Source organism: Scyliorhinus canicula, chromosome 5 (genome assembly GCF_902713615.1).
Source record: "Scyliorhinus canicula chromosome 5, sScyCan1.1, whole genome shotgun sequence".
Lineage (NCBI taxonomy): Eukaryota > Metazoa > Chordata > Chondrichthyes > Carcharhiniformes > Scyliorhinidae > Scyliorhinus > Scyliorhinus canicula.
Window position 1 is genome coordinate 135,797,422 of NC_052150.1, and position 23,750 is coordinate 135,821,171.

The 23,750-nt window shown below is 51.9% G+C and overlaps 1 protein-coding gene across 4 annotated transcripts in view; it reads left to right on the plus strand.

Moving 5' to 3' along the window:
* Positions 1–20,421, plus strand: part of LOC119966288 (aromatic-L-amino-acid decarboxylase-like) — a 195,394-nt gene extending 174,973 nt beyond the window's left edge. For 3 of the 4 annotated variants that reach the window (XM_038797739.1, XM_038797741.1, XM_038797740.1), the window contains exons 13-14: positions 5,502–5,603; positions 19,638–20,421. In XM_038797739.1, the coding sequence (XP_038653667.1) occupies positions 5,502–5,603; positions 19,638–19,835 (300 nt within the window). In that variant the 3' untranslated portion in view covers positions 19,836–20,421. The remainder of the gene's footprint in view (positions 1–5,501; positions 5,604–19,637) is intronic. The other variant, XM_038797742.1, reaches the window with a different exon arrangement.
* Positions 20,422–23,750: the final 3,329 nt, after the last annotated feature.

Here is a 23,750-nt window from a genome sequence, read left to right on the forward strand (position 1 = left end):
AAAGTTTGGATGAGGCTGTTTTTTATCCAGTGTGTACAGGAGGGTTTCCTCACACAATATGTGGATAGACCGACAAGAGGTGGGGCCACATTGGATTTGGTACTGGGTAATGAACCGGTCCAAGTGTTAGATTTGGTTGTGGGAGAGCACTTTGGAGGTAGTTGGAGGCCAGGGTTTAGAGAACCCCAAAGTAGATCATGGAGTTCACCTGACCCACAACATTTAATAGATTGCAGTATGAGGAGCACACGGCCCACTCTAAAGGTGTGCCACAGCAGAAATGGAAAAATATTTTTAAAGCAAAACAATGTTTATTTTATGAACTCAAGTTAACCTTTTTGAAACATACAGTGAACATCTTAGCGACCATTAATTCAAATACAATCCCCAAAGAATACAACACTAAGTAATCCATAATAACTTCCCAAACAACATCCAGAAGACAAAAGAAACACCTTTTAACAGAAGCACATTAGGTTTACATTCATTACTGAGAACATTGTTAATTCTGAATTCACCAAATGATCAAGAGATAGTATTTTCATAGAACAGTACAGCACAGAACAGGCCCTTCGGCCCTCGATGTTGTGCCGAGCAATGATCACCCTACTCAAACCCACGTATCCACCCTCTACCCGTAACTCAACAAGCCCCCCCTTAACCTTACTTTTTAGGACACTACGGGCAATTTAGTATGGCCAATCCACCTAACCCGCACACCTTTGGACTGTGGGAGGAAACCGGAGCACCCGGAGGAAACCCACGCACACACGGGGAGGATGTGCAGACTCCGCACAGGCAGTGACCCAAGCCGGGAATTGAACCTGGGACCCTGGAGCTGTGAAGCATTTATGCTAACCACCATGCTACCGTGCTGCCCTAATGGCAGAGAGATAAACAGTACACATGCTTTGTCTGGCTTCAGCTCCAACACTGAAAACAAACTAAAATACACCCTGCAGCAAACAGCCTAAAATGAAAGTAAAAATCTGGCAGACAACCCAGCTCCACCCACACTCTGACATCACTGCAGTAGTAAACACCAATTTCTTAAAGGTACTCTCACTGCAGATATTTATATACACACCCATTTATGAATATCCATTTCTTAAAGATGCTCTCACATGACAATAGTGACTACAATTCGGTGACTTTCACTATAGCAATAGAGAGGGATAGCAACATACAGCTGGGCAAGGTTTATAACTGGGGGAAGGGTAATTACGATGCGATTAGGCAAGAATTGGGGACATATGATGGAAACAGGAACTGTCAGGGATAGGCACAATTGAGATGTGGAGCTTGTTAAAGGAGGAAATAATGCGTGTCCATGATATGTATGTCCCTGACAGGAAGGGAGGAAATGGTCGAGTGAGGGAACCATGCTTTACAAAAGAGGTTGAATGTCTTGTCAAGAGGAAGAAGAGGGCTTATGTAAGGATGAGAAAACAAGGTTCAGTTAGGGCACTTGAGGGATACGAGATAGCTAGGAAAGAGCTCAAGAAAGGGCTTAGGAGAGCTAGGAGGGGGCATGAGAAGTCCTTGGCGGGTAGGATCAAGGAAAGCCCCAAGGCTTGCTACACTTATGTGAGGAATAAAAGAATGACCAAGGTGACGTTAAGGCCGGTCAAGGACAGCAGTGGGAACGTGTGCATGGAGTCTAAAGATATAGGAGAGGCCCTAAATAAATACTTTTCTTCAGTGTTCACAACGGAGAGGGGCCAAGTTCTTGAGGAGGATAGTGTGATACAGGCTGGTAGGCTGGAGGAGGTAGATATTCGGAAGGAAGATGTGTTAGAAATGTTGAGAAGCCTGAAGATAGGTAAGTCCCCTGGGCCTAATGGGATATATCCTAGGATTCATTGGGAGGCGAGGAATGAGATTGTAGAGCCTTTGGCTTTGATCTTTATGTCTCCACTGTCTACAGGAATAGTGCCAGAAGACTGGAGAGAGGCGAATTTGTCCCCTTGTTCAAGAAAGGGAATAGGTATAACCCTGGGAATTATCGGCCGGTTAGTCTCACATCGGTCATAGGTAAATTATTGGAAAGGGTCCTGAGGGATAGGATTTATGATCATTTGGAAAGATACAGCTTAATCCAGGATAGTCAGCACAGATTTGTGAGGGGTAAGTCTTGCCTCACAAGTTTTATTGTATTCTTTGAGGAGGTAACTATGTACATAGATGAAGGTAGAGCCGTTGATGTAGTATACATGGATTTTAGTAAGGCGTTTGATTGCCCTTAGTGTCCAAAATTGCCCTTAGTGTTGGGTGGGGTTACTGGGTTATGGGGATAGGGTGGAGGTGTTGACCTTGGGTAGGGTGCTCTTTCCAAGAGCCGATACAGACTCGATGGACCGAATGGCCTCCTTCTGCACTGTACATTCTATGATTACCTTATTCTAACGTGGGATTAGTGTTGTACCAGATCCACCTCTCTATACATTACATTGAACAAAGAACAAAGAGAACAAAGAAAAATTACAGCACAGGAACAGGCCCTTCGGCCCTCCCAGCCAGCCGATCCAGATCCTTTATCTAAACCTGTCTCCTCTTTTCCAAGGTCTACTTCCCTCTGTTCCCGCCCATTCATATACCTGTCTAGATGCTTCTTAAATGATGCTATCGTGCCCGCCTCTACCACCTCCGCTGGTAAAGCGTTCCAGGCACCCACCACCCTCTGCGTAAAAAACTTTCCATGCACATCTCCCTTAAACTTTCCCCCTCTCACTTTGAAATCGTGACCCCTTGTAACTGACACCCCCACTCTTCGGAAAAGCTTGTTGCTATCCACCCTGTCCATACCTCTCATAATTTTGTAGACCTCAATCAGGTCCCCCCTCAACTCCCTCATTCCAACGAAAACAATCCTAATCACACTTAATGGTGGTGGCAAATGAGGGACCTGCGAGGCCAAAATGTTATACATTATCCTATCCATAGCACCTTGTGGATGCCAAGTTTTGGACTGCTAGATTTAGCTTTGAATCATCTGACTTAGCACCACAGCTGTGCCACACTATGGGCGCGATTCTCCCGAGTCACGAAAACTCGGGAAGCTGGCGTAAAAAACGGGCGCGTTTGACGCCAGCCTCCGCCCCCCCGACCGGGAACCGAATAAGCTCCCCGGTCGGGGCTACTATCGCGCGGCCATGAACTCCGGCATCGCGGGCTTAACGAATTTCGTTAAGCCCGCTAGCCAGAGTTAGCGACGGCTGATGCGTCAGATGACGTCAGCCGCGCATGCGCGGATTGGACGACTCCAACCCGCGTATGCGCGGATGACGTCATCGCGCTTGTGCGTGAAACCCTTAGGAGCGGCGTTGTGAGAAACTCAGCCGCCGGGCCTTGACGCTTGTGTCAAAGCGGCGCGCCGAGAATGACGCGGCCGCCAGCGCCTAAGTGACGTCAGCCGCGCATGCGCAGGTTGGCCGGCTCCAACCCGCGCATGCGCGGTTGCCGTCTTCCCCTCCCCTGCCCCACAAGACATGGCGGCTTGATTTTGCGGGACGGCGGAGGGGAAAGAGTGCGTCTCTTAGAGACGCCGGCCCAACGATCAGTGGGCACCGATCGCGGGCGAATCACCTAACGAGCACGCCCATGGTGCTCGATCCTCTCTCCGCCCCCCACAGACCCCACACTTACCTGTCGCGCAGTCGCAAAGAGAAAGTGTAAACTCCATGCGGCAACCCAAGGTCAGAATTGAATCCGGGTCCCTGACACTGTAAAGCAGTAGTACTAACCTGTGTTCCACCATGCTGCCATAGGGGTGTAATGAAATACTCTCCACTTGACTGGATGAGTACAGCTCCAACAGCACTCAAGAAGCTCAACACCATCCAGGTAAAAGCAGCACACTTGATTGCTACTCTTCCATAAACATTCAATCTCTCCACCACCGATGAACAGTGGCAGCCATGTACGATCTACAAGACGCACTGCAGTAACTTGCCAAGGTTCCTTCGGTAGCACCTTCCAAACCCATGACCGCTATCATCTGGAAGGACAAGAGCAGCAAATACCTGGGAACCCCATCAACTGGAGGTTCCCCTCCAAGTTACTCACCATCCTGACTTGGAAGTATATCGCCTTTCCTTCACTGTCGCTGGGGAAACATCCTGGAACTCCTCCCTAACAGCACAGTAGGTGTACCTACACCGCAAGGATTGCAGCGGTACAAGAAGGCAACTCACCACCACCTTCTGAAGGACAACTAAGGATCGGGAAAAAATGCTGGCCTCACCAGTGACGCCCACATCCTGTAAATGACTAAAAATAAGGTTGTAACCACAGTAACTCCAGCACTAATTTCTCTCTCAACCAGAATCATCAACTCAAAAATCCTGCAAGGATCCATCCCTGGCCCCTTCCTCCTCCTCATTTACATGCTATCCATGTTGGTATAATTCGCAGAAATGGGAATTGCTTCTAAACATATGTTGAAAACACCTAGCTTTACCTCACCGCCACCTCTCCTAATACTTCCAATTCTTCAAGCTGCTTGTGCAGCCTTCAACCTCTGATGGTCCACAATTTCCTCTATTCCAACACAAGGATACTGAAATCAGTCTTTCAGAACTGTGCCATGACTTAAACTGATTTTACGATCCTATGTCTTCTTCATTACAACATCTGCCTATTTTCACCTGATAAATATTATGGAAATGATTTTACAAATCATTGAATTATTCATTTTCTTTGGCCCTTTAAGTTCAGTGCAGACACATGCAGTTCTGGATACCAATTTACACAGTTATCACATGGAAACAATGGCCTAAATTTCATGCTCCCTTCTTAGGTCAGGGAGTGTGAAATAGAAGGAATGGGATTCCCTCTGGGTTCCTGCTCACCCAGCCTCACAGCAATTTTACACTGGGGCAGTCAAGGCCTTGGAAATTGAGGCTTTTAAGTGGTGAATTATTAGCCACTTATTCGGGCTGTTTCCTCCAAGCCACAATTTGTAGGCTGGCAGGAGTATTTCCTGGGCATGGGGGAAGCCCCAAAATAATTGGGGTCAGCCTCAGGCAGGAAGGAGTGTGTGGCTGGGAAACACCTGCATCAGCTTCCCCCAAATGACTTTAGGTGCCCTACTCTTAAGGTCCACTGGCTGCTGGACCTCCCTGCTTCCTGGCCTCCCTCCCAACATAAATCGCCCACTTTCCACCTCCCTTTCCTCAACCTGGCAGAAATTTTGCCAAGCTTTATGGATCTCGAAACCGTTTTCTGTGCTGTCAGTCCCAAGAATCGGTGCACACACAGCATTACACAAGGAATTTAATCAATAATGTCATAAAATTGTCTCATTGATTTTAATTGTTGTGCCTGTCCTGTAGTTTGTCTTATTTATAAATATTTTCATGTTTAACTTACATAAACAGTGACAATGTTCCAACACTATTTGTCCAATTTATTCATTTTGTGGCAGCATCATTTATTTTTGCTGAGAAAAGGTATGTCAAAAAGTGGGACTTGAGCATCCATTTATGTTGTGTTTGCTGCAGCACGTGGGTCTAGCACACGAGTTTGAGAGTTTGGTACGTCAAGATGGACGATTTGAAATTGAAAATGATGTCTTATTGGGACTGGTGTGCTTCAGAATGAAGGTATGTAAAAATACTGTTAATATGAATCCCACTTGATATTTTCCACTTTAGCATTGAGGCCTAGATTTCTAGTCCAAATACTTGTTTCCAAAGGTCCAATACATAGAAGTGCAGACAAAGAAATTGGGGATGGGGTGGAATTTTATGACCTCATCACAACGGCAGCAGGGCCGGAAAATAAGGAAAGCCGTTCAAGAGTTAAGGGAGCAGAAAACTCCAGTGTTTGAAGGGGGGGCGGGGGTGGGGGGGAGGGGGTGTGCGATGACACATCCATTCTGTAATAGGAAGGGTTCTAACTATAGGGCCAGTAAAGCTCACAAGCACTTCGATTTCTGAGGCTACAGCAACCACAGGATTGAAGAGAAGATCTGGTGAGGCTGCTCCCCTGTGTGTCTCACTCTTACTACCCACAATGTGTCCAAATATTTCCTTGTGATGTCCCATCAATGCATGAGCACTCCACCACATCCTCAGGTAGTGCATTTCAGATCGTAAACATCATTTGAAAAACATTTTTCCTCCTGTCTCCATTGTTTCTTTTGCCAATTACCTTAAATCGGTGTCCTCTCATTCTTGATGTTTTCACGAGTGAGAACAGTTTTTCACTATCCGAACCCCTCATGATATTGAATACCTCTATCAAATCTCCTCTTATCTTTCTCTTCACCAATCTATGGTTGGAGCTAAAGTTCCCCATCTCTGGAACCATTAATGCGAATCTATTTTGCACTGTCCCTCTTCCACATTGTTCTTAAAGTGCGGTGCCCAAAACTGGACTCAATACTCCAGTTAAGAACAAATAAGTGTTTTATACAAGTTTAACATGAACTCCTTGCTCTTGTACTCTGTGTCCCTGTGTGCTTTACTAGCTGCTTTCTCAACCTGTCAATCACCTGTGGTTACACATGGTGGCACAGTGGTTAGCACTCCTGGCTCACAGTGCTCGGGATCCTGGTTCAATTCCGGACTTGGGTCACTGTCTGTGTGGAGTTTGTATGTTCTCCCTGTGTCTGCATGGGTTTCCTCCAGGTGCTCTGGTTTCCTCCCACAGTCCAAAGATATGCGGTGGATTCATCGTGCTAAATTGCCCCTTAGTGTTCAGAGATGTGCAGGTTCAGTTGGGTTATGGGGATAGGGTGGGGTGGACGGGATGGTGGGCATGGATAGGGTGCTCTTTCGAAGGGTCGGTGCAGACTTGATGGGCTGAATTGTCGCCTTCTGCAATTTCGGGATTCTATGAATAATTTCTGTACATATACACTCAACTCCTGCTTCTCCTGCACCCTCTTTAGAATTATGCCCTTTATTTTATATTGTATCTCTGTGTTCTTTCTGTCAAAATGAATACCTCCACATTTCTCCGCATTGAACTTTATCTGTCACTTGTCGGCCCATTGCAACAATTTGTCTTTGTCCTTTCAACATTCTGCACGTCTTGCTCACAATTTGTGATGCTTCTAAATTTTATATAATCCTGTAAATTTTGAAATTCTTCCCTGCATTCCAAGGTTTAAGTCATTAATATACAGCAGGAAGAGCAAGGGTCCAAACATTGAAGCGTGGGGACCCCCACTGTAAACCTTCCCCCAGTATAGCCTGAAAGCCATCCATTTATCATTGCTCTCTGTTTCCTATCATTCAGTCAATTTCATATCCATATTTTTACTGTCTCTTTTGTTCAATGAGCTATAACTTTGCTGATAAGTCTGTTGTGCGACACCAAATCAAAGACATGCTGCAAGTCCATGTACACCACATCAACAGCATTACCCTCAACAATCCTCTCTGTTTAAAAAACTCCAGCAAGTTAAGTTAGTTAAACTTGATTTTCCCTTAAACTGGCTTCCCGTCACTAACCTGCATTTGTCCATGTGACTTAATTCTGCTTGAATTATTGTTGCTCGAAGTTTCCCCATCCCCGAAGTTACACTGACTGATATGTAGCTGTTGGGTTTATTTATACACCTGTTGCAAACAAGAGTGTGTAACATTTACAATTCTCCCGTACATTAACACCGCTCTTGAGTCTAAGGAAGACTGAAAAATGATGGTCAAAGCCTTTGCAATTTCTACTCTCAGCTCTGTCAAGATCCTTGCCTGCAGCTCGTCTGGTCCCAGTGCCTTGTGAACTTTAAGTACAGACATCCTGTCCAAGATCTCTTTATGAATTTTAAACCCTTCTAATGTATTAATCACCTCCTCTTTCACTGCGTTACATCTTCTTTCTTGGTTCAGAAAGATACAAAATATTAAATTCATACCTCAGCTATGCCCCTGCCTCCATGCATAAATCCCCAATTTGGTCCCCAACCAGCCCCACTCCTCCTTTTACCATCCTTTTACTATTTGTATGCCTAAAGATGACTTTGGGATTCCCTTTTAAGTTATCTCCAGTCTTTTTTCATACTCTCTCTTTGCTTCTCTTATTTGCTTTTTCACTTCACTTCTGAACATTCTATATTCAGCCTGGTTCTCTGTTGTATTCCCTGTCCAACAGCTGTCATAAGCACACATTTTCTTTTTCATCTTAATCTCTATGGGTGCAATCTACCGGCTGTGTCCCACTGGAACCAGGAGAGGTTATCCTGGGATTCCCATTAGCCATTACACCTCGCACGATCTAACCAGATCGCACAAGACATTATGATCAGTCTTGCATGGCTAAGTGAATCTAAGAACCCACTTAGTCATACTGATACCGGATCGAACATCCACCCGGCATCTATAGGCCTCGCTGAGCAGACCACAACTGAGTTCTGTTCAGTACTGGCCCCCACAAACGGGGACCAGGCGGAAAGGTACCTGGGGGGTGTCCAAGGTGATCGGAGGCCCCTGGGCGGTCGGTCTCCAGGCAGGATGGCACCCTGACACTGCTGGTGTCACTTTGGCACTGCCAGGCAGGCTGGCAGTGCCAAGGTGCCAGGCTGACATTTTGCCCGTACCAGTATTGGGCCCGGGAGTGCCCTGCCCATGTGAGGTGGAGTGCAGGAGGGCTTGATCACCCCCTTGTAGGTAAGTGGGATGTTGGGGGGATCTGGAAGTTACGTCAGGAGCTGAGAGATCAGGATGCCATTTAAATGGTGTCACAATATTTTCCTGCACGGAGGAGCTCTGCTCGCTGGAGCTTCTCAGTGCAGGAAATGATGATAAGTGCGGAATGTTTGGGGGGGGGGGGGGGGGGGGGGGGGGGGGATGAAAGAAAGAGTGCCGTTAATAGTGGAATTGTACCCGGTGCGACAATGGCAGCAGACGGCTCCGCTAATCCGGACCGAACGGATGCTATTTTTATTTTAGTTAGATGACGTACTGTGGGCTAGATTCTCTGGTCAGCGACACCGAAATCACGTTCGGCGATGGGTCTGATAATCCAAATTCCTGCCATTGCGGCGGCCTGCAAAACAGCCATCTTGCTGTTCACTCCACTGACCGCTCACCCTGACCCCTGGTTTTGTAGAGTGCCAGGGGTCAGGGGTCCAGACAGTGGAGTGCCAAGGGGAACGGTTGGTGGCCTACATCCTAGCCACCGCAGCCCTGGAGGATGCACTGAGGCTGTACAAGCTGGATCCGCTCGAGGGGGACACTGCAGCGGCAGAGCCTGCCCCAAAGGAACAGGGGGCAGCCGGTGAGGGTGGGGAGCCGGCCTTCCAACATGCTGAGGAGGAGGTGGTGCAAAGGAGGCATCGCATGAGGGCCTCATGTGTACCGGCCTGTCATTCGAGGACCTGCCTAACCAGGCAAGCCGTCAAATACTCCGGCTGAGCAAGGGACAGTGTGACAAATCGGCTAGATCATGGTGCACCTGGCACACAGGGGTGTGGGTAACTGTTACCCTGAACATTTAAATCTGAGTATCCTTCCAGGTGCTGAGTGGGGACATGTCCGGACACCCACAGACCTCGGTGCACAGGTACATTTGCACCGTCTCAAGAGGCCCTATACACCTAGTCGCCACAATACATCAAATTCAATGTGGACCGAGTCCACCAGTATGAAAAGGGCAGCGGGGCTCACTGTCATCGCCAAGATGCCCCAGGTCTGGGGGATGATCAACGGGATGCAGGTCGTCCTCCAAGTACCGGCCCATGACAGGTCGATCTTCACAAACCAAACGTGGGTTGACATGGGGTTTGGCCGTGATGTCGGGATGACCCCCACCTCGGGACCAGGGTGTACAGGCACCGACTGCCATTGCCGCAGCCTGCAAAGCTGCTGGTGTGTGACCATGAGCTGCGCATCATGCACGTCTGCACCCAATACCCATGCAGAGTGCAAGACTCCTTTATCCTGGCACATGCAATAGTTCCTGCCCTCTTCGAGGCGCACCCCCGGCTGAGGGATTGGCAGCTGTGAGATCGGTATTATCCACTTTGGAGACCGGCTACAATGATGCCCATGCAGCGACCAGGGGCGTGAACAAGTGGTGCTTCGGCATCCTGGAGATGTGGTTCAGGTGTCTGGACCTTTCTGGAGGGGCCCTCCAGTATGGCAATAGGAGGGTCTCCCACATCATGATGGCCTGCACAGAGGAGCGATGTGCTGGAGGAGGGGAATGAATGCCAGTCCTGATCCGATGAGGAGGATGCTGGGGAGTGCGAGGATGGGCATGACATGGGTTCTGGACAGGCAAGCGAGTCTGCACAATCTGTGCCCCTGGGCCTGCGAGCACAGGACGTGGTATTTGTCTCCAGCTTCACAGACTAAGGGGACTTTGGCGGCCGTCTTCTGGGGTGACTAGGCCTAGATGGGCCCACTGCTGCTTGGGTATCCCAGGTGACATGGTGTTGCCCTGTTATGCCCGCTGCCCACCAAACGTGAAGGGCGACTGCGAGGTGCTATGGTGTTCCAGTACTTCCCCTGCGGGAGTCACTGGCAGGGGTGCCATCACCTCCTCCTCCCTCCGGGTCCCTGATGGCCTCCAGGCTACTCCATGGGACAGGGGTGCACGCGGAGCTCACCCCTGAGATTCACCCGCCACCAGGCGCGGCCAGTCCTGGAGGCTAACACCGCCCCAACCAGGGTGTCAATACTTGTGGCCATGGAGCACAAGGAGTAGACCACCTTCCTCTGGGCCTGCGCCACATCACACTGCGACCTGCCACCACCTTCTGGGTCTGTGCCACATCAGCCAGTGACTGTGCCACCTCCCTCTATGTCTGTGTGACGTTGGGCAGAACCCGCGCAATGCCGCTAATGCTGTCAGTTGTGACTGGGCCAGGCTCTGCAGTGCCGTTGCAATGTCCAGGTAGCTCTAGTACATGGCTGCTTGTGACAGGACAACCCTTTCCTAGGCCTCAGCCACAGCCTGCACAGATTCCCCCAGGCCACGGACATCTTGACCTATGGCTGAAACCTTCACCTCCAAGGCCACTACCGTGGACACCACTCGTACAGTGTTGGCCTGAGTGGCATCCATGATTGGCACCACCTCTTGCTCCTGCATTCAGTTGGACTGCTCGGTGCACCAGCAGGAGCTGGATGGTTGCTGACAAGTCCTCATGCAGTCCCTGGCTCTGCAACGGCATCTCCACAATCAATGGGACTGTCCATTCCAGAAGCCAACATCTAGACGGCAGCTAGTCCTTTGGGTCAGCCGACCGTCTGTCCCCTCAGGGGTTCCTACCACCACCTGTTGTGTCTCTTCACTGAAGTGCTCAATCGAGGTGAGTTTCTCTGGGATGGTGGAGGGTGTTGGAGACAGTTGTGACGGAAAGTCGGCGTGCTCCCCGGTCTTGAGCTCCAGGATATCACGGGATGCGGATCAAGGTCTCCCGTCGCTGTCCGTGTCCTCGTCCTGGCTGCCCTCCACTTGTGGTTGTGGTGGGGGCAGGGAGGCACCAGAAGGGCCAACGCCATCACCAGGAGGACAGGATGCATTATTGCATTGCGGGCCAGGGTGAGATTGGGGTGGGTGTGGGGAGGGGGATGATGATAGAGAGGGGGTGTGGTGATGGTGGAGAGGAGGTGTGGGAGTGGTGGTGAATGTGGGGGTGATGTGTGTTTTTGGGGGTGGATGGCAGTGACACAGCCGTCATGGGGAACTGCAAGTCAGCGGGGTCTCACTTTCTCGCCTAATGCCGACCTCAGCCTCGGCGACTGCCCTTTCTCCGGCCCCACCGACCACATCCAGTGCCCTCTGTTCCGCTATGGTGAGGGCCCCCAGATCCGGAGGTCTCCTCCAATCCTCTCCCTTTCACGGCGATGGTGAGTGGCCTGCTCCTGGGGGTAGGGGGGAGAAACAGAAAATGGACATTGTTAGATAGTTGGATATGTGCAGCCCAAGAGATGGGTAGCTGGTAGCTTCAGTGGCCAGGGCATTTGGCCATGGCAGCCGGTATGGGAGCCGGCAGGTGGTGCAGGGTGGGCCTTTGGCAGCCCTCCGGATGGTGGTGGTGGGGGTGCGTGGAACGGGGGTTGGTGCTATCGGCACCGTGCTGCCTACTCACCCTCGGCGCCCTGAGGTTGTGCAGTTTTCTGCGGCAACACTGAATGAAATGAAATGAAAATGAAAATCACTTATTGTCACGAGTAGGCTTCAATGAAGTTACTGTGAAAAGCCCCTAGTCGCCACATTCCGGCGCCTGTTCGGGAAGGCTGTTACGGGAAGGCTGGCCGGTCCTAGCACTGTTGACAATGGCGCACACGACCTCTTCCACCTGCATCCAGGCATGGTGAATGGCAGTGGCTGGCAGCCTCCTTCCCACCCTGGGGTTCAGGGTCTTCTGTCTCTCCTCCATGGTGTTTGGCAGCGTTTCCAGTTCCACGTCCATGAAACGGGGTGTCGCTCTCCTTGCTGTCTCCTTGGCTGGGATGGTGCGTGAGTAGAGTGAAGTGTGTATCTGCGGCTGCAGCTTGTCAGCCTCCCGAGAGTCATCCCGAACCGCCGAATCCACACTGCTCTTTGGAATCGATTGTGTTCCACGTGACGCAGTACTAACCTATTAACGGTTGCTGAATTGCTCTGGGAACAGCGGCAATTTTCCCGTTGTAGATCACCGATTCAGTTCCGAGGTCAACACTTAGGGCGCACTTTTGCGACGGCCCGACACGGCCCCGTTCCTGACGTATTCACGTCCGGGAAATGGGCTAGGAACGGGGCCGCGTCAATCACGTGCGCGATGACGCCGGAACGCGACGACGACACGAACACGCCCACGTGAGGCCGCCCGACGCCGTAAAAAGGCGCGGGCGAGCACTGAAACTGTAGGCCAGGATGTCGGAGCAAAGGAGAGCAGCCCCGCGATTCTTGGAGGCTGACGTGGAGACGCTGCTCGAATCAATCGAGCAGAGGAGGGGCATCATCTGCCCGCGTAGAGGGCATCGCCACCCTGCCAGCACGGTGCGCCAGGCCTGGCGTGAGGTGGCTGCTGCCGTCAGTGCTGTGGGGCAGACCCCTCGCTCTGCAGAGAAATGTCGGAAGAAGATGCACGACCTCACCAGGGCTGCCAGGGTAAGTGCCAAGAGGGTGCCCCCGGGTCACAACCATCCCTCCCCCCTTTACTTAATCACCCACCTCCCCCCCCCCCCCCCCCCCCCGGCACGGGGGGTGGAGGCGGATTGGGGCAGAGTGAGTTGAGGGTGGTTCACAAAGTAGTCACATACCCAGCGCTCTGGCCCCCGTGGAGAGATGCAATGGTCTTATTACAACTTGACCCCCAAACTGTGCCAGTATCTGAACGGACTGCTGATTCCTGCCGTATTTTAATGATCTACCTATGCCCCCTCCCCCAACAGGACAAGACCGCTCACAACACTCGTGAGCGGAACAGGACTGGAGGGGGTTCGCCCATCCTGCACCCCCTCACCACGTTTGAGCAGAGGGCACTGGACCTTGTTGGGGGATCTGCCACCCGGGAGATCGCGCAATGCGAGGTTGGCGGAGCTGCAACAAGTGAGACAACCCTGCATGACAAACACCCCCCCTCCCCCATCCTCTGTCCCTTCACACACCCTGCCCACTTGAACACCTCCCCCATCCTCTGTCCCTTCACACACCCTGCCCACTTGAACACCTCCCCCATCCTCTGTCCCTTCACACACCCTTCCCACTTGGACACCTCCCCCATCCTCTGTCCCTTCACACCCTGCCCACTGGAACACCTCCCCCATCCTCTGTCCCTTCACACCCTGCCCACTGGAACACCTCCTCCATCCTCTGTCCCTTCACACACCCTGACCACTTGGACACCTCCCCCATCCTCTGTCCCTTCACACACTCTGCCCACTGGGACACCTCCCCCATCCTCTGTCCCTTCAAACACCCTACCCACTGGGACACCTCCCCCATCCTCTGTCCCTTCACACACCCTGCCCACTTTGACACCTCCCCCATCTGCCCATTGGGACCATCCAGCGCCCGACCGAGCATCTCTAAATAACCCGTTTCATTCTCTTCCCTCGGACCTGATGCCGAACTACCAGGGCCGTCTGCCTCCAGGCGGAGACAGGCATCTGCCCCCACCGCACCCAGGGCCGCACGACAGAGGGTGCCCGATCACCGGGGAGTCCCATCCTCCCCAACCGAATCTGTGGAGCAGGACGCCCAGAGGGCGGTGACAGAGCAAGAGAGAGAAATGGCCCGCGAACGCCCTGCGGCCTCAGCGGGCCGATGACATAGAGGAGGCGTCCACCCAAGACGACCTTGAGCTTGCGGCACAGCTATCTCCCACACCATCCACCATCCCAGAGACACTCACCCCAGTTGGCCTATTTAGTGATGAGGCTCCTGGGTCACAGTCTGGGTCGCACATCACAGCTGAGCAGGTACAGCAGGTGGAGGTCGGAGCAGCCGAGGGCCCGGACTGGCGGAGGCCAGGCCAGGCCCAGCATGCAGCTGGCTCCCAGTCGTTTTCCGAGTTCCTGGACTTTCTCAACCCACCCGCACAGCCGATGCATCAAGAAACCCAGGGACACAATGACGGGATGAGGGCTGTCTTCCAGACTCTGCAGACGCTGTTAGAGGAGTCGAACCGCGTCCACGAGCGGGGAGTGGTGCCGCTCATGGCAGCAACCCAGGCCGACACCGCACGGGTGGCATCCGCGGTGGAGGCAATGGGTCAGGTTATGCAAGCCGTTGGGCTTAATGAGCACGCGTCATCCTCGGCCCTGGACAGGGTTGCCCTCTCACAGGCAGCAATGCGCCAGAGCCAACACGACATTGCCGGCGCGCTGCAGGCCTTGGCCGAGTCTCAGCAGGTCATTGCCCAGTCGCAGCACGCCATGGCACAGTCACAGCAGTCGATGGCACAGTCCCAGCAGTCAGTCGCGGAGAGCATCAACCGCCTGACACATGTGCTGGATGGAGTCGTGCACTCACAGGTTGAGATCGCACAGTCCCTGGCGGGAATGTCTAACTCCCTGGACTCCGTCTCTGCAAACCTTCGGATCCTGGTGGATACCGTTGCAGGCCTCCAGGACTGGCAGCGCCAGGTGTCGGTGGCGCGACGGGGCACCTCCCCGCTCGCACCTCTGTCCCAAAGTGAGGCTCGGGGCCACCAGGCTCCCCGAGGGAGGAGGAGGTTTCGGGGCACGTCCCATTAACTCCATCACGGGACGTCCCGGAATTCTCGGCCTCCCCCCCGTCCCATCCCTGGTGCATCGGGTGGGCAGCAGGCAGAGCAGGGTGGCACAACGTCACCCGATACGCCCGCAGAGCAGCCTGGCCCATCAAGGCCGGGTCGCCCCAGGAAACGCTTGCTGAAGGAGAAACGAGTCGAAGGGGGCGATTCGCAGCAGTCCTCCTCCACTCCTGCTGTATCATCTGGGGAATCACTTAGACGTAGTGGTAGGGCCCGTAAGGCAACAAAGAGAGACACTGAGTAAGTTGGCATGGGTGAAGGGCACAGTTTAGTTGTAGGGGCTAGGGCACCTGTAAATTATTGTTAACATTAAACGCACTGTTCCACCTTACTTGTAATACCGTGTGATTGTTCCACAGCCACAGGAATCGTGATGGTGACCGAGTGTCGCTGGGGTTGACGAGCGGTGAAACTTCGGTGCCGGGTGTGCAGTCCCTGCCCCTCCCCCCACCCCCTCCCACAGTTAGCCCATGCGGGCACGTGATGGAGTGTCCGTGACGAACTCAGCGGCCACCAAGGTTGATGGTTCAGCTATTGCCATGGGTCAGAATCTCTCTAACGATTCTGAGCTCATAGCTCATCGCAGAGCAGGCTGTCATCATTCCACATGGCACTGATCACACCCGCTGACACAGCCATCAATGTTGTGCCATACCGTCTGGACCCAGTGGTAAGGGTGATGTCGAAGTGGAGCAGTGTACACTGAGAGGGGGTGGGAGGGGGTTGTGGTGGTGGCAGTTGTGTGTTGACCCTCTGCACGACTAGCGATGCAGGTGGTGGTTTGGTGTTCAGCGGGGACGTCGCATGCGACGCGTGAACCGTGCTGCCACCAAGGCGTCGCGTGCCTGCTGCCCTTGCCGGGTCTGTCGTGCCGCCTCCTGGACATCACCAGCACCTGGGTCGTGTCTGTGTGCTGCGCCCGCCACTCCGCCAGCCTCCTCCTCCTCCTCCTCCTCCCTCTCCTCCTCCTCCTCCTCTGTGCTGGCACCACTGCCACTGGCTTCTTTCTCCCCCCCTGCAGCAGGTCATCTCCCCTCTGCATCACGATGTTGTGCAGCGCACAGCAGACCACAACAATGTGAGCGACCCTGTCGGGCTGGTACTGCAGGGCCCCTCCGGAGCGGTCCAGTCACCTGAATCTCATCTTCAAGAGGCCAAGGCAGTGCTCCACCACACCCCTGGTTGCTGCATGGGCCTCGTTGTATCGGGCTTCAGCATTGGTCTGAGGCCTCCGTATAGGCGTCATCAGCCAAGACCTCAGCGGATAACCCCTGTCACCTAGCAACCAGCCCCTCAGCCGGGGGGGACGTCCCTCAAACATCGCAGGGATGTACGACTGCGCCAGTATGTAGGAGTCATGCACACTCCCTGGGAACCTTGCACAGACGTTCATGAACGTCATGTGGGGGTCGCATACCACCTGGATATTCATGGAGTATGTCCCCCTCCTGTTTGTGAACACCTCCCTGTCCCCTGCAGGCGGGCACATGGCGGACGTGAACACAATCGATTGCCCCCTGCACCATCGGTATCCCAGCCACGCTGGCAAATCCACGAGCTCGTGAGTCTTGAGTTGCTCGATCCTCGGGAAAGGTGATGTAGCGATCGGCGATGGCATAGAGGGCGTCGGTCACATCCCGGATGCACCTGTGGACCGATGACTGGGAGATCCCGGAGAGGTCCCCGCTCGGAGACTGAAAGGAGCCGGTCGCATAGAAGTTAAGAGCGACCGTCACCTTGATGGCAACCGGGATCGCATGTCCTCCCCGCATTCCACGTGGGGCAAGGTGCGCCACAAGGTGACAGATATGTATCACCGTCCGCCTACTCAGCCGGAGTCTCCTCCTGCAGGTGATGTCCGTCATTGTTAGGAAAGAGATCCGGACACGGTACACCCTCGGCCTTAGTCGTCGCCTCTGGTGCCGTTGCTGCACCCTCATTCTCTCCTCCTCCCCCTCCTCCTCCTCCCCCCCATGCTGCTCGACAACTGGCAACTCCTCGGTCCTTCCCTCTGCTGCTGCAGCTGGCCCTGCATCCACTGCGGGTTGTGGCTGTGGATGCTGCTCCATCTCCAAATGCAGTGCAGCGGCCCCAACCACTGCGCAGAACATAGCCGTTCTGTTCGCAGACATTGTGCTAACCTACAGAAGGGTGGTGGGGGCAGAGAAACGGGACATGTTAGACGGAGGTTAGTCGACACCTCGGCAGCCGCCTGCCACGGGATACCTGTGTGTCCCGGTGGCCTGGTCGTGCTGCTGACACGCGGGCAGCCTAACCCCTGGTCACTTTCTGCATCCAACGGGCAGTTAACTACGTCCTCTTCACCGGTGCGTCAGTGGCCTGTGGCCGTAAGGCACAGGGGAACCAGCGGCCGTGTCCTTGTGACCGGCACGCCATGGCATGGTGGCAGACATTTTGTTACGGGGTTGGACGGGTCACTCGCTCATTCTCTCCCTAACCCCCCCCCCACTCCCACTCCCCCCCCCTCCGTCTCCCCCACTCCCCCCTCAGTCTCCCCCACTCCCCCCTCAGTCTCCCCCCCTCAGTCTCCCCCACTCCCCCCTCCGTCTCCCCCACTCCCCCCTCAGTCTCCCCCACTCCCCCCTCAGTCTCCCCCACTCCCCCCTGCTCTGGTCCCCTCCCGTTCTCGGGGATGCCTTCCCCGTTGTGGCCAGACTCCAGCAGTGCGCTCACCTCCTCGAAGCTCTTGTCAGGCAGCACGACTGGTTGACGAACTTCAAAAGAAGGTGTGTTGGCCGGCGTGAAAACATGGCGTGAGGACGTCGGGACTTCGGCCCATCCGGGCCGGTGAATAGCGGGGGGCCAATAAGTCGGGATTCTGGTCGTGTCGGGGGGTCTTTCGAGGCCTTTGCCGGGAATTCCGATGTGTAGTTTGTGCGGGGATCAGAGAATAGCGGGAGGGCATCGGACCGGCGTCGCCGTGAAAATACGCGCGGCCCGCTATTCTCCGAACCAGCGTAAGAGCGGAGAATCGCGCCCTTAGTCTCTGAAACAGAGAATCCCACCGTTCAGCCCATTGTTCAGTTTCTGTTTGTGCTTTGACTCCAAAATATTCAGGTCACATCCATTCTTACCCCTTTGAAGTTGGCCGTCCCCCAGTTAATTATTCTTACTCTGGCTTGGTCTTTGTCCTTTTCCACAGCCAACTTAAACACTGGGCTGGATTCTCCGTTTTGGAGACGAAATCCCCATGCTGTCGGGAAAACAGCGGGGCTGGATTCTCCAGCCAGCCATGCCACATTTCTGTTTCACCCTGGTGGTGGGATGCTCCGTTACGCAGGCTGGTCAATGGGGTATCCCATTGTGGGGCAGCCCCACACTGTTGGGAAACCCCCAGGCCGCCGGCAAAACAGAGCATTCCTTTGGCAGAGAATTCAGTCTGTGGTCTTTTACGGCAGGTGTCAAAAGGCCAATCAATCCCCATTTTGCTGGGGGGCTAGCAGGGAGCCGTCGTAAAGCTCGCAGCTGTAGCTGCTGATACAGTCCCCTGCACCTCCGGGTCAGAGGTCACGCATGTTCACGGCGACGGCCTGCAGCGGCCGCGCCATGCTCTATGGAGGACTCAGCCCGCGGACCTGGACCGCCGAAATAGTGGCCCGCATCAGCCGCTTGCGCTCCCTGGACCGTCCGGCCACATTGCCTTCAGCCCCAAATGAAGCCCCCGCCCTGCCCGCTAATTGGCCCACTCCTGACTGTGGCAGCCCTGGATTCATGTCTACGGCCGCAGAAGCACCAATATAGTTCCTTAACGATTGAATCTCCTATCGATGTTACGTTTCCACACTTCCATGTCCCCTTCTGTACAGCTGAGACATCTATAGTGTTATAGACCTGGCTCTGGCAGCACTCCCCAAATGAATACTGGTTTGAGTGAGATGCACTGAGGGACTCCTGTACTTCCTGCCTGTTTCTTCTCGACTGTCTGATGGTCACCCATTCGCACACAATTTCCATACTCTTAAGCTGCAGAATAACCACGTCTATAGAAGTGCTGTGCATGAAACTCTCGACCTCCCAGACACACCGCAGTGAGGAAAGCTGCTGCTCATGTTCTGAAAAGGAGCTCAAGCTGTAAATTTAAAATTATTGGCAAAATATCTGTAGGGCAATGAGGGGAAATGTTTTCACTCAATTGACAGGATCTAGAATGTTCAACCTGAATAGTGGAAATCGATTCAATGAATAATTTTAAAGGGATTTGGTTAGGTACTTGAAGATGAAGAATTTATAGGGTTAAGGACAAAATACAGGGGTGTGGAACGAAGCATGTCTGCTTTCTCAAAGAGCCAGCATAGATACGATATGTTGAATAGCCTCCTTCTGCGCTGTAGGTTTTATGATTCCACATCGGAAAGTTTGCAGTTTATTAAAATATGCATGGTTATAAAAAAGTAAAAACCTTCTTCAAGATCTGTCTCGTGTACTTCATTTTGTTTAGGGTTCAAACGAGCTGAATGAAAATCTCATTCAAAGAATAAACAAAATGGGAAAGATTCACATTGTGCCATGCCGACTTCGTGACAAGTTTGTCCTCCGGTTTGTTTTATGTGCACAGGCAGTTGAAAGTAAACATGTTCAGTATGCCTGGCAGAACATAACGGAGATTGCGACTGACCTTGAAAAAGATCATCAGTAATATGTTACTTGGGTAAAGAATTCCAGCTTTATTGTTATATATGTTTGTGTTAAATGACTGCATTGTAATTTTATTTTTGTCAGTGATGTGAATTTGATGCTAATCTGGATGATCAGAGAATAATGTAAACCAATCATTCCCATACACTAAATCAAATAAATTCATAAATATCTTGTGTGTATGTAGATTTGTAGATTTGTACTGTAGAATTTATTTTGATTCCTTGTGTGTTCAACAAGTAACGCTGTGTATTGAAAAATGTAATGATTGCTATAATGTTTGGCTCCTACTCCATTGTTGTACTCTATTTTGCTCAACGGGGCTGTTGCAATTCAGTCGCTGCTTCCATCCTCAAGAACATTTACACTACAACATCTAGTTTGTTTGTCTGATGGCACATCCAGGATAATAAAGAGGTACTGGATCAATCCCATCCCATTTTTAAGTAGTCAAAAAACATTCTTTTTAAATTGTAATCCAAAATTATTTAATCCCTGCTCAAGCAAATAATTAACAGTAATACATTTCCAGTAGCTATTGCCTTATGTATTATGAGAAATAAATGGTTTGCAAATTCTAAACTGAACTATACTTTCTTGTTTAATTTTATTCTGACCACTACTGAAGTGGGATTCTCTGATCCTGAGGCTAAGCGTTGTCGCCGTCGTAAAAGCCATCACGTTTCCTGACAGCGTCAATATGGCCTCAGGATCAGCAATTCTGGCCCCTACAGGGGGCCAGCATGGCAATGGATCTGCCCACGCCGCTCCAGCTGCCGATCCCAGCGTCAGATGGGCGCTGCGGGGTCCGCGCATGCACAGTGGGACCGACGTGGTTTCTGCGCATGTGCGGTGTCTCCCTTCTCCGCGCCGGCCCCAACGCAACATGGTATGGAGCTACAGGGGCTGGCGCGAACAAAGGAGGCCCCCAGCCCGAGAGGCCGGCCAGCCGATCGGTGGGCCCCGATCGTGGGCCTGGCCACAGCGGAGGCCCGCCCCCTCGGGGTCGGACCCCCCCTCTCCTCCTCCTCCTCATCCTCTCCCCCCCCCCCCCCCACACACACACACAGGCCATCCCCGGACCCTTCCACGCCGAGGTCCCGCCGGATAATACCAGGTTAGAACGGTGCCAGTGGGACTCTGGCTTTTTGGTACAGTTGCTCGGCCCATCCCGGGTGGAGAATCGCCAGTTGGGCCCTGTAGAGCGGCCTCCAGCCGGCACCACGCCAACTGATCCGGCGCCAATGGTGCAGATTCTCCGCTTTACAGAGAATCGCTTTGGGACGGCGTGGCACGATTCGCGCTGGTCGCAGCAATTCTCCGGGCCGGCCCTGGGGCGAGAGAATCCTGCCCATGGCATTTTAAATGGGGTGCGGGAACGGAGAGACCCGGGAGGCATTTGCATACACAAATCTTTGAAGGTAACAGGACAACTTGAGAAGGCTGTTTTCCAGGATGTGGGATTCTTGGCTTCATAAATTGACCATTGGGTCGGCGCAGTGGTTAGCACTGCTGCCTACAGTGCTGAGGACCCGGGTTCGATCCTGGCCCCAGGTTACTGACTGTGTGGAGTTTGCACATTCTCCCCGTGTCAGAGTGGGTTTGACCCCCACAACCCAACGATGTGCAGGTTAAGTGGATTGGCCATGCTAAATTGTCCCTTAATTGGAAAAATATATTGGGTACTCTTAAAAAAAAATGTAAAATTTTAAAAATTGAATACTGGAGAACAAAAGCAACAAAGTCCTGCAAAATCTTTATAAAACATTGGTTTGATCCCAGCTGGATGTTATGTTCAACTCTGGACACCACCTTTGAGAAAGCGGTCAAGCCTTTGAGAGGTTGTAATGGAGATTTGCTAGAATGGTGCTAAGGTAAAAATCATGGGGCGCGATTTAACAGTACAAAAATAGAGTCCCGTTTTGGATTGGTATGGTGCTCGCTATTTAATGGGACTTTGCCGGGGGGGGGGGGGGGGGGGGTTTGGCCTCAGGGAGGAGCCCGTTGTTGAGGCCAATTTCATATCCTGCACCAATGAGACCAGCTCGTCAGTGTAGGAAGAGTTTTCACAGATCGGGGCACTGTTTTAAAATGCTGCCCCGATTGCTCAGCCACACCACGGCAGCCTCTGGACTGCCTCTCCAGGAGGTGCCAGGATGGCAGGGTCCAGGATGCCAGCAGGAGTGCCAGGGTACTACCCTGTCCAGAGCCCGAGCATCTGGGGGGTTCTAAATGGACTGGGAAATTGCCCTTCTGGTGCCGTTTCAGCTGGTCCAAGTTTGTGGAAACCAGTGCACAAATACTTAAATGAGCCTAACGGCTTATTTAAATATGTTAATCTGGATCTCGCCCAGCGAGGATGAGATCCAGATTATGACGTCTCACGAGATCTCATTAAAGGAGTTTCGAGCATTGCGAATCTTGCGAAAGGCTACTCGCAAGATATGGCCTTGTTGTGTCACAAGTTGGGTGTGACGATGCTATTAAATCGCGCCCTTGATTAAGTGAAAAGATGAAAAAAAAACTGAGGTTCCTCTTCTTTGAGCAGAGAAGTTCAAAAGGAAATTTGAAAGAGGCATTCAAAATCTTGAAGGGGTTTAAAAGATTTAATAAAGAGAAACTGTTTCCACAGAACTTTTTCTATTCATTGATCAGATGTGGGCGTTGCTGGTTAGTACAGCTTTCTTGCCCGTCCCAAATTGCCCTTGAACTGAGTGGCTTCCCAGAGGATATTTAAGAGTCAACCACATTGTTATAGGTCTGGAGTCACATGTAGGCCAGACCAGGTAAGGACGGCAGATTTCCATCCCTAAAGGTACATTAGTGAAGCAGATGGGATTTTGCAACAGTCGATAATGGTTTATTGGTCGTCATCAGATTTTTGTTTCCAGAATGTTACTGAATTCAAATTGCACCATCTGCCTTAGTTTGATTCAAACCCAGGACCCCAGAGCAGAACGCTAAATCCCTGGATTATGAGTCCAGTGGCAATACAACCACATCATTGCATCCCAAACAAAACAGATGTCAGGAGAGGGAAACAATGTTGTGAGTTGTTCTGATTTGGAATAGGTGGGAGAAGTAGATTCAATAACAAATTCCAAAAAGAAATTGGATAACTACTTTAAGGGGGAGTATTTTCAGGGCAAGGCAGGAGCAGGGGATAGGCACTAATTAGATAACTTTTGCAAAGTGCTGGCATGGACACAATGGACCAAATGGCCTCTCTCTGTGCCGTATGAATCTACCTACTATGACTTAAAGCAGCAAGTATCAAGTTAAAAATGCTTCACTTTTCTCACAATTATTGCAATTTGCTTTCCCATGTGAACTTTTAGCACTTGTGAAAAAATCGCAATTGCTTGAATTCAAACTTGGTTTGCAGTTATGAATATTATGCTCCCCATTTCAGCTTTCCACTGTTTCTTACATTCTATGTTCCAGGCCAGATTCCCAGCTTTCTGTCTCCATAAACATGACCTGATTGAAACAACTGCTGTCTGCTGTTCACTAATGTTCCTGTGCACAGTGACCTATTCTGGATGCTGGTCGAGACACTCAATTTTAAAATCGCCATACCCGTTTTCAAATCCCTTGATGGTTTCTCCCCCCCTTCACTATCTCCATAATCTCCTCAATCCCAACAACCTTCCAAGATATCCGAGCTCCTCCAATTCTGGCCTTTTGTGCATCCCCAATTTTCATCCCTCCACCATTAACAACCTGCTGTTTAAGCCCCAAGATCTGGAATTCTGTCCCACATCTCCGTACCACTCCCTCCTTTGGAGGCTTTCCTTAAATGTTCTTTCTTGACCAACCATTTATCTGGTTAACACTTATGTGACTCAGTGTCAAATATTGCCCGATAGTGCTCCTGTAAAGAAGCTGGGGGTCTTTTACTGTATTAAAAGTGTCA